General features: G+C 42.8%; 1 protein-coding gene across 1 annotated transcript in view; it reads left to right on the top strand.

The window, feature by feature from the left end:
- Window positions 1–11,213, top strand: part of pcsk5a (proprotein convertase subtilisin/kexin type 5a) — a 64,985-nt gene that overhangs the window by 48,607 nt on the left and 5,165 nt on the right. Inside the window, exons 19-35 of the mRNA XM_040158083.1 lie at window positions 1,000–1,102; window positions 1,404–1,594; window positions 1,866–1,950; window positions 2,454–2,557; window positions 2,708–2,846; window positions 3,072–3,187; window positions 3,558–3,660; window positions 4,577–4,713; window positions 5,168–5,368; window positions 5,545–5,613; window positions 5,774–5,816; window positions 6,002–6,144; window positions 6,851–7,051; window positions 8,364–8,447; window positions 8,586–8,784; window positions 9,687–9,901; window positions 10,479–10,721. Of these exons, the coding sequence (XP_040014017.1) occupies window positions 1,000–1,102; window positions 1,404–1,594; window positions 1,866–1,950; window positions 2,454–2,557; window positions 2,708–2,846; window positions 3,072–3,187; window positions 3,558–3,660; window positions 4,577–4,713; window positions 5,168–5,368; window positions 5,545–5,613; window positions 5,774–5,816; window positions 6,002–6,144; window positions 6,851–7,051; window positions 8,364–8,447; window positions 8,586–8,784; window positions 9,687–9,901; window positions 10,479–10,721 (2,376 nt within the window). The remainder of the gene's footprint in view (window positions 1–999; window positions 1,103–1,403; window positions 1,595–1,865; window positions 1,951–2,453; window positions 2,558–2,707; window positions 2,847–3,071; window positions 3,188–3,557; window positions 3,661–4,576; window positions 4,714–5,167; window positions 5,369–5,544; window positions 5,614–5,773; window positions 5,817–6,001; window positions 6,145–6,850; window positions 7,052–8,363; window positions 8,448–8,585; window positions 8,785–9,686; window positions 9,902–10,478; window positions 10,722–11,213) is intronic.

Raw genomic sequence — 11,213 nt, 5'->3', positions numbered from 1 at the left:
CACAAAAGAGAGATCTCAGAGGGCGCGCAATCAAGAATTGTTGATTTGCATGAAGCTGGAAAGGGTCACAAAGTCATCTCAAAGAGTTTAGATATTCATCAGCCCGCAGTTAGACAAATTTGAAGTTAGACGATTTAGTACTGTGGCTACTCTCCCTGGAAGTGGACTCCAGAGGCACAATGCAGAATGGTCAATGAAATAAACAAGAACTACAGCGTAACAACTAAAGGCTTAAAGGAATCATTGGAGCTGGGTAACATGTGTTCTTGAGTCTATTATATGCAAATCATGGCCTATGGTTTTCATAGTAGGACACCACGGAGGTCATCACTGCTCTTGAAAAAAAAACCATGACAGCAAGCCTGAAGTTTGCCAAAGGGCACCTTGACACACCACAGCGCTTCTGGGAAAATGTTTTGTGGACTTATGAAACTTGAATTGTTGGCATCATGAATTGGGGCTGCTTCGCTGCCTCTGGGCCCGGACAGCTCGCTATCATCGAGGGGAAAATAATTTTCCCAAGTTTATCAAAGTATCTCACAGGATTATGTCAGGGTGGCTGTCTGCCAATTGACGCTAAAGTAAGCAGTGCGAATGTTTAATGGGTGTGTTCAGTAAAGACATTGTTGTGTCTTATTAGTGTAAGAAGTTTGGGTTTGTCTGTACTTTTGACTTAGATGAAGATCGGATCACATTTAATGCAGAAAACCAGATAATTCCAAAGGGTTCACATCCCTTTATCTTGCTACTGTATAAAAAGATCGATTGGTTATTGGGAATTTGAATTTCAAATAATCAGCATCAGTATCTCAAAACTCCCACACTGCGTCCCAGCTTAACCAACACCCCCACCCCTTTTCTTCTCTGTAGCGCAGATTAACAACATCTAAATTCTTCAGGTAGTTTTTTATGTAAATATGGAACTGTATCAGCAGTTTAAATAACTTCACTGATGTTGGCATGGTGGTGCAGTGACCTTGCGAGTATTTGCCCTTCCAGGACCCTGCGACCCAGAATGCAGTGACGATGGTTGTGAGGGGCCCAGCCCGCAGCAGTGTGTCACGTGCTTACACTTCTTTCTCAAGTTCAAGAACAACACAAGGTTAGCACGATCACAGTAGATCCAGAAATCATTGGACTGTATTTTTTGATACTGTCGCCGCAAAGCATATGGCTCAGCGTACTACAAATGAAAATAATAAGATGATGTTTAGTCCACATGTTGATATGTTATGCCAAATTGTTAGGGCTTTCATGTAAGAATAGAAAATGTGTAAATTAGCATGATTTAACATTAATGATGGCGAAAATTCGACCCAGAGTGTCATTTTCTCCCCTCCCACTCATTTCGAGAGTTAAAGCTATTGTCCTCTTGTGTGCTTTGATCCGTGTCTGTCCAATAGGATGTGTGTATCAGAGTGTCCCAGGGGATTCTGGGGCGACCGCCGGCGTTGTAAGAGGTGCTACTCCTCCTGTGAGAGCTGCGCTGGGAGCCGCAGTGACCAGTGCACTTCCTGTCAACCTGGGCATCACCTGACTGAGGGGACCAACACCTGCGCAGCCATCTGTGGGGATAACTACTACCTCGACCATGGTTGGATTTCTGGCTTTAAAGCCTTTATGAATTCCATATGAGTGTTTTGTCACTTTTATTTATTTATTTTTTTTTTTTCAGTTATACTTAACGAGACAGAGGAAATATCCTCGAGTGAACCTTGAATGATTCATGGCCGTTTGGATATAGTTGCGTATGAGCCGGCTTAATGATTGAGTCAGCTGATGTAGCCGCAGTTGAAGGCTGTGTGAGTAAGTTTGATTAATCACTCTGATGTGTATTCCGTGTGTATCATTTGATTTCACCGCAGATGCAAACATGTGCAGGAAGTGCAGTGAAAACTGCCTGAAGTGCACCTCCTACAGCATCTGCACAGAATGCAGACCGGACACAAGGTGAGGCCAATTCTCTGGTGAATGCTTGAATTAACTGCTCGATAAACACAGTGCCGACTCAGCCCGTGAACGCACCCACTGGAGCATCATAACAATTAAAGGAGGTTACCGTATTTTTAACTCTGTATTCAAAACAGTGTGCCATCCCTCCCTTTTTACACACAGCTCAGAGAAGACAAATGCATCTTGATTTCCATTTTGCGATATCATCACATCAAAGGACGAAGCATCTGACAAGTTCACCATATTGTTGAGTTAGAAGTTTCCGGAATACAGTGTTCCCTGACTCAGTTCACCGAGTGCTTGTGGTGCTGTGCTGTGGGTTGAAATACCGAGCCTGCAGTCTAAGGGCAATGAATCATCGTTACAGTGTCACATGATTGGCTGTGTGTGTGTGTGTGTGTGTGTGTGTGTGTGTGTGTGTGTGTGTGTGTGTGTGTGTGTGTGTGTGTGTGTGTGTGTGTGTGTGTCACGGTGCCACATGCTCTCTCCGCCCTCTCCAGTCTGCAGGGGAATCGGTGCCAGCGGAGCTGCGCGGCTGGATTCTACCACGACAGGCAGGAAGGCACGTGCAGGCCCTGTCACAAGGCCTGCGCTACCTGTGCAGGTGAGAGCGGCACTCCGGGGTCGTGAACTGTATGAAAACGTATTTCAATATCATTAAAATTCATGACATGGGACTGTTCTTGTTTGCCGAACTCCTTTGAGTCCTTTGTCCACTTAAAGACATGTTTGTTTCCGGCTCATGGGGCATCAGGTGCAGGTGTGGAAGCATGCAACCGTTGTGCAGAAGGCTACTTGATGGAGGAGTGGAGGTGTGTGTCCTCCTGCAGTGCTGGTTTCTACGCCACAGAGCAAAACCCAGAGATAGCTGATGGACACAGGATATGTAGGAGGTGAGTTCACTGGTGTGTGTTTAGGTGTGGGTGGTTTGTTTATCTGCTGATGGCAGGCCTTGTTCTGGTGTTTGGCTTCTCTGTGTGTGTTTGTGCTTGTGTTCATGCTTGTGTTAATTGTTTTGCGCCCTGTATAGTTGTATTTTTTTTTTTTTTTTTTTTTTTTAGTGGTCAGTATGTGCGTATGTGTGTGCTTGCGTTCAGTTTCTCTGCTCTACTCCTCAGGTGTGACGGCAGCTGTCTCACCTGTGTGGGACCAAGCCAGGGGAACTGCAGCAGCTGTTCCAGCGGTCACAGCCTTCAGGAGGGCGTGTGTGTTGTTAACACTGTGTGCACAGATGGTCAGTCAACCATCTTCATCCTCTTCGTCCAAAATAAATATAATGCAACATAGACGTATTTAGTATTTATTTCTCTAACTTTTTTAACTGCAAAATACCATTATTTCCATTAACTGAATTAATATCATTTGGTGTATAAAGGATTTTTAATTGACATTTTATATCTATATGTAAATATTTTCAATGTGATACTGTAGGTAAAACGAGATGTGTGTAGTCAGCCATGTTTATTTGCATAAATGAACAGTGTGGAGTTTTGTGGTGTATATGTGGCTTCAGTTCTCTGGCATCTGCCATTAAGCCCACCGCTATGCCTCAGATGGTTATTCATTTACGAGTCAGCACCCTTCTCTTGCTGTATGTCTATCAGGAGAGTACCAGGACACTACCGGGAAGTGCCCCGCGTGTGACGCAACGTGTCTGAAGTGCACGGGGCCGCACAGCGAAGACTGCATCAGCTGTGTTTCTTCACGGTGAGTTGGACTCGACTTTTTAGATTCAGGGTCAGAGGGGAAATGAATACATCCTGTTTCTCTGAGTTGAAAAAAAAAAAGGTTTTTCACCAGTAAAAAATATTAATATTTCACAGGTTATTGATATTGTAATATTCAAAGGCAGTGAGATGCTTATCATTTCTGTATAAATAATTGAACTGTGTGGCAGTAATTTCAAAACAAAAGTTCCAAAAATCGCTTCCGTCAAAAATAGTAAAAAAAACAAAAAACATTCTCTGATTCCAGCTTCTCAGATGAGATCTTGCTTTTCTTTCTTATGTGTCATTGTAAACCAAATATCTTTGGGTTTTGGACTTTGGGTAGAACAAAAAAAGACATTTGAAGACGTCATCTTTGGCTGTGGGAAGTTTTTTCACTCTTTTTTTTGACATTTCATAGACAAAATGATTTATAGAAAAAATAATATGCAGATTACGTGATAATAAAAATGAATGTTAGTAGCAGCCCTGACAAACTACAGAAGTGCATGCCCCCCAAAGAAGTCTGAGCTTTCCCTTCAATTATTTGGAAAAAAAAAAACAAAAACAGAACAAAAGTCACCCATTTAAAATTGAGTAGGAATAAGTTATTATGGTCTGTTGCTTTCTACACAGTTCATCAGAAGAAAATGTAAACATAAAATCAACAGATTGATTGGTTATTGGACAGTTGAATTTCAAATAATCAGCATCTAGAAACTCCCACATTGCCTCCCAGTTTAACCAACATTCCCACTCCTCCTTGTCTTTTCCCTTTGTCACCACTCAGGTACATCTCCGTAACCCTGCCATATGCTACATGCTGGGATGTAAATGAGTTCAATTCACGTGTGGGGATTTTGTGGTATTTTCAGCGGGAAAAAAAAAAATTGTTTTGATGTTGTCGTCGGCCGCAGGGCTCTGGACGAGGGCCGCTGCGTGGTGGAGTGCGCCAAGGGCAAGTACCAGTCCGGTGGCCAGTGTCACCTCTGTGACCACACCTGTGCCAGCTGTGTGGATGCAGGGCCTGCCAGCTGTAACAACTGTGACACTGGTGAGGGCTTAACAAGTAAATCTGTGTGTAAGAGAGAGAGATACAAATCAAAGATAAAATAAAAGCGGATAGTAGTAAGATATAGTCACCAGGCGCAGTACGTTTTTGGCCACTAGTGACTCCTTTCACATGACAAGTAGACATTTGATGCATTGTTAATATAGAAATATTCATTAGAGCAGCTTTAAGAACTACAACTTAAAAGGATGACATTCAAACTTGTGCCCAAAGATTATTTATTCATGTAGCAAAATGAAAAGTTGAATGTTTTGTGCATTGCTCTATGCTAATAGAATAAAAAAGAGGCAATCAGTGATTCGATCCCCAAATCCAAAATGAAAATAGCTAAGGGGAAAACAAACATAACACACCAACAGAAAGTCGTACAAGCCAAGGTTCGACCAAAGATGAACATTACACGTCTTCACGCCGGGACTCACTGTTTTTCCTCCAGATAAGTTCGGAATGGAGCGTTACCTGCACAAAGGCCAGTGTCTGGAGGCCTGTCCTGAGGCCTTCTACCACACCAAGGAGAGGAGCTGTGAGCCGTGCTCGGACCACTGCCAGCTCTGCACAAGCCCCACCCACTGCCTAAAGTGTAACTCCTCCTATTACATCTCTGATGGAGCATGTGCGAAGCTGGAGTGTGGAGAAGGTAAACAAGGTCACCACGTTATTTAGGAGCTGAATTTCTTATATCTCTTGTGTTACACCGAGGCACAGTGTCAAAGACGACTTTGAGATGCATTGTCTCACACCTGTCCACCTTCGCGCCCTCTTCTTCCTCTTTTTCTAATTGTTTCTCTCGCTGCGCCTTTCCTCCTCACTCAGGGGAGGTGGAGGATCCAGATTACGACGACTGCATGGCCTGTGAGGAGGGCTGCAGCAAGTGTATCTTGTGTAAGTTAAGGCTCCGCAGCCACAATACATTTTCCCCAAAGCGAACACTGCCCACAGTAGACCGACTTTCCTCCCAGTGTGTGGCCAACCATGTTCAAGTGTTTTTCCTGGTAGTTCTCGCTTAAAAGGACAGCTGAGTTTTTTTGTCTGCTTTCAACAGATAACCCCAGGCATTGTCTGTCCTGCACTGAGGGCTTTTACAAGTAAGGCTGTGTGCCTCGCTGTCGCCATGTGTGATCTCGCCTCTCTGCACTCGCTCTGCCTTTCAGTTCACTGCTGTACTAGAGTGAAAAGGCCCTTTTTGCTGTGGAAGTACAGTGGATTTTGTGTGTATGTGTGTGCGAGAGGGAAAACCAACAGGTATCAGCTGCTTTTTTTTTGTTATCAGTTTTCAGGATGGCTGCTACAAAAACTGCCCGGCTAAGACGTACAGCACGGAAGAGGAGATGACCTGCGTCCCATGTGATGACAACTGTGTGAGCTGCGATGAACATGAGTGCTACTGGTGCGAGACCGACCTCTTCTTATCAGGTAAAACCACCCCACTGGGACAGGACATGAAGTCACTAAGTATTATTTACAGTGCTGGGAGACGTATTCAGATGCATTAAAAGATTTAGCTTGAAGTTAAAATACAGAGGTATCATCAAGTATCAAAAGGGACCAGTATGCACAAAGGCTCTTTTAAATACTGTTGTGTCATTATTGTATATTATTGTTTTCTTAGAACGGACGTTTTAGTGTGTAAGCAGCGTTTAAATGATACAGCTCAAGCTGTTTTTAAATACTTTATATACTATTTAATGTAGAGTAATTTAACGTATGACAATACATTGTATTTTACAAAATGATCGCACATTTTGTATTTCATACATTAATCTTCCAAATTGATTATTGCCTATAGTCAGGACCAGATTAACGCACATTAAAAAGCGAGCTGCGGGTCCCAAATCTTTTCCACACCCCGGGATTTTTACAAAACTACAATCTTGTAGTCCTCCGGCCCAGCTGATTAATCAGACTCCATGCGGCTCCTTCTGGAGCCACAAAAGGCTTCTTACAACTTTTTTCACATATGCATAAATATTCCTCAAGTACTGTAAATAGACTGATGTGAAAAATCAGCGGAGATCTCCCTTTAAGTGAAGTACAAATAGCTAAAGTTGTGAACGTGCCCAGCTAAGTGGGAAACTGAAACTGTAAAAAACTAAACCGAAACGTCTCCTTTCATTCCCAGAGGGGAGGTGTGTTTCAGTGTGTCCTGATGGTTTCTATGGCGACGAAGACAGCAACAACTGTGAGGAGTGTCACTCAGACTGTGTGACATGTAGCGGCCTGGAGGACCGTGACTGTCTGTCGTGTGAGGAGGGGAAGACGCTACAAGATGGAGAGTGTGTGTCTGACCGCAAAGTCTGTCCCATTAAGACCTTTCACACCGGTGAGGCTAATACTTGCGTATCCCACTAATCCAACTGTCTGCCCATAATGAATCAGGGATTTGGGCACTTTCACAGGGGCAGAAAAGAAATCTTGGAGGGTAATTGGTCTGTGTTCCACCGTCCCTGAACCCTGTACCAGCTTAAGTAGTCAAAACAGACAGAACTACGGAACGTCGGCCAGATACGGACTTTGAAATCATTTTATTGTATATGCTGAACATTTAGTTCCCCCCAAAGAATCAGTTGGACGGAAATTAAAACAACATATGGTAATTAGTGGGAGGCAAGACATCTTAATTATAGGAACAAAAAAAAAAAATGAGAAAAGTAGGTAGGTTAACTCAAAGGTTAAAAATTAATATGCAGAAGTAAAGTTATTCTTAAACTTTAGATCTCAGCAGCCACAAAACCTCAGATTAAAAACCTCAAACCTTCGTACAAAATCTTGAATAGCACAATGTTGCAGGACGCAATTAGGCTTTTGTATAATGCAGGTTTATTTAGATTGTGAAGAGTGAAAATACTAATGCTAGATGTGTTTTTTTTTGTTTTGTTTGTTTATTTGTTTTTTAAATTATTATCACTTTTTTTTCTAAATGCTGGTGTTGTAGAACATTTTGGGAAATGCTTTCTTGTCCAGACTTAGATGAGAAGATCAATACCACTCTCATGTCAGTAGGCTGAACATGAAGATAAAGGTAGCAGTCAGTTAGCTTAGCTTAGCACGAAGACTGGAAGCAGGGAAAAGAATAAGGAAAAAACCCAAATTAGCCTTCCAGCTACTAATTAACACGTCACCTTTCATTTTCTAATCTATACAAAAGCGAAAAGTTGTTTTGTGACAAGACATAAAACCACTTAGCTTAACCTATGGCCATTTCCAGGCCTTAAATTAAGCTCAGCTAACCAGATGCATGCATATGTACGCTATCAGTCCGCTCATCTAGCTCTCTGCAAAAGCAAATAAGTTTATTTCCCGAAATGTCGAACTATACATTATATACAATAAATCAGACAGCAGTATCGCTGAAATATAGTTTCCAGTACCCGTTTTTTTTTCCAGCCATATATGTCGCTAAGAAGATTGCCTAAATGTGGATTTTCAATGTTCTTCCCATAACAGATTTTTATTTAATTCTTAAAGTGACTGAAATGTTCAGGTGCCACTGTCCTGTTAGCCAGGACCGTGTTTCCTTGCCATGATGGTCTTGAATCAGAGCGGCGTTTCTCTCTTTTGTCGTGTGTTGTGCTGTGATCAGAGCCCCCCTTCACCACGGTGGCTTTTTAACATCCACTTTTGTTCATCTCCAGATGATGGAGAGTGCGAGGACTGCCACACGTCCTGTGAGTCCTGCACTGGAGAGGAGAAGAACCAGTGTACAAAATGTGCAAAAGGTCCTTAAGCCCCTTTCTGTAGATTAGGTGTCTTGTATTCTTTCAGACCTATATCAGCAGTTTCATGTTTTCATGGCTACACCACAAGATATCCAGCTCTGTTGCAGCGATGATGTTTACTCTGTCTTCCTCCTCTAGGGCAGTTTTTGACCGCACAGCAAACATGTGTGTCAAAGTGTCCGGGGGGTTTCTTTGCCAGTCGGCTGAGCGGTGTGTGTGAGGCCTGCCCTCCAGGCTGTTTGCAGTGTATGGACGCTAAACACTGCACCCGCTGTCAGAGCGCTCGCAAAGCTCAGTTATTCCTGCAGGATGGAAAGTGTGTCCAACAGTGTGTTAGGTCAGGAGTCAATGCTATCACTGTTTGTTTTTTGACTTATATTTAAATGTATTTATGTGCTTTTTAACAAACCGGGGAAAGTCGAGATTGATTATTCCCAGTTTGTAAATACTGTGGGAATTTAACCCTGCTGGCAAAAATAATGTGGAAAATATGTTTTTTGGACATCCGGCCAGATGTTTGAGACATGTCCCCCGAAGAGCCAAAAATAAAATGTCAGATGACATATTTGCTGGCCTTGATTTTGACGTTTCCTGCTTGATGTTTATGCCATGAAATTGTGAAATCCTTGAGGCTGAAGGATTGAAGATTCTCGTCCTTGCTGAAGCAGCTGTTGAAGCTTCATTAGCACTGAGATGACCATTTTAACTATTTGGCACTGAGGGCTTTATTTTTACCTCCAACTACCGAGCAGCTTTTTAGCAACGCTTAAGTACAACACAATTGTCTGGACAAATTATTAGTTGTCCTTTGTAAAGTGGAGCAGAGAGCAGAGCAAAATGTCAGTCCTATTGTTTACCCCAGCAGCAGCAAACATATTCATGATAGCCTCTTTAAATTTTTTTGTTTTGTTTCACATAGCCAAAAAAAAAAAAAATTCAGTCCTGGTTGATGTGGATAAAAATGAAAAATAGTAAATGAATGAAGAGGTTTAATACATCACCTATTAGTTAAATGTTATTATTTCACATGCATTGCTGTGGTCTAAAGTAGGAATTTGAAAGTAATGCGTCTGTCTAGTGATACATTTAATTTATGTACATTAGGTGGCGTTCTTCAACCGATGTGATTTCCACAGAATTCAGAGAGAGTCCCAAATGCAAAGTATACACGCATAAGTTCAGTGTACTGTCTTGTGTCTTTGCATGCGTGTCTACTGATGTCTGTTTGGCTTTCATCAGGGCTTATCCTGCAGGCCAGGTGTGTCGTAGCTGTGCGTCAGGCTGCGCGTCCTGCGGGAAAAACGCCACGCACTGTCTCAGCTGTGAAGAACCACTCATCCTACACAAGCACCAGTGTGTGGAGGAGTGTCCTCCAGCGCACACTGTCTGGGGTGCGAAGTGCCAACACTGCCCCTCTGCCTGTCAGGAGTGCAGCCCACTTGGGCAGTGCACAGGTACTGAAACACAATGGCAACCGGGTCTCGGCTGTTAGAGCTCGTTCAGTCTGGTGCACAATGTGCTTTTAACTCTCTGTGGTCCTCTTCGGATGGAATTATTATCACCCACAAGCCGAAACAGCAGCATGGTTTTAGGGACGACAGTGCTATTCAGTTGGATGGTCCACCAATTTGATCTGAACTGAAATATCACGACAAGTGTTGGATGGATTGCCATGAAATTTTGCACAGATATCCATGGTTCCCAAACAATGTATCCTAATAAATTTGGTAATCCCAAATACATTCCTTGACTTTCCCGTTAGCCCCACCATGAGGTTGATATTTTGTGTTTTGTTTTTTTTTTTAATTTAAAAAAAAAAATTTTAAGTGAAAAATCTCAACAACGGCCATAAAATTGGGTTCAGAGGGTCATGTTCTCCACAGGATGAAGTGTAATAACTTTTCATTTTTTCCCCAAATGAAATCCATCCCAGGCAGAGAGAGGGCTTTAGACTTTAGGGAACTTAGTATCGTTCTACTGAGTTGTACAAATTGTTCTTCCATTCGGCGCTAATAGCTGTTCTTTGTGCAGGCTGTGAGGAGTATCACTATCTCCACGAGGGCCTCTGTGTGCTAGACTGTCCCGAAAGGTTCTTCGAGGACAGAGATGGAGGGGAGTGCTTGCGTTGCCACCCTGACTGCGCTTTGTGTGACGGGCCAAACAGCAATGACTGTGACGCCTGTACGGACCCTGAGGCCACCCTGCAGAACGGGGCATGTCTGGCAGCCTGCTCCCCTCGTACCTACAGGGACACCACAACAGGAGAATGTAAAGGTACGACAGAAAACGTTTAGCAAAAATTATTCTACCTGTTTCAAAGTTTTGGTTACTGAGGATTGAGATATGCTGGATTGCAGGGAAGGTTGCACAAACAAAAAATGCACTGCTTTCAAACACATTTATTTTGTTCATTTTATTCGATTTATTTTTATTATACATTCAGAACTCCTGTGGTTTTGGGTTTGACAACCTCCGAGATGCTCCATTTCTCCTGACACTTTGTTCTCCTCTGACTACTGCAACATTTTATCTCCTGTAGAGCGTCCTTCATGCATTTTTCTCAGTTACTGTATATTCTTTACTATGCCTGAGTGTGCTTCCTGACTTAGGCTCAGACTAAAATAGCAACGCTTTTTCAGACAGTTAACAGGCAGCTGTCAAACCTTGAAAACAGAGCAGCGATGCCAAAGACAGTTCCCTAGAGAAAGACACGCCGTTCTGGTTTTTGTTATTCAAAATCACAGCGGATGGTGTTTTTCTCCCGGG

The sequence above is a fragment of the Xiphias gladius genome, chromosome 20, assembly GCF_016859285.1.
Source record: "Xiphias gladius isolate SHS-SW01 ecotype Sanya breed wild chromosome 20, ASM1685928v1, whole genome shotgun sequence".
Taxonomy (NCBI): domain Eukaryota; kingdom Metazoa; phylum Chordata; class Actinopteri; order Istiophoriformes; family Xiphiidae; genus Xiphias; species Xiphias gladius.
The sequence above is the reverse complement of the archived record's forward strand: the minus strand, read 5'-3'. Positions and strand labels throughout refer to the sequence as shown.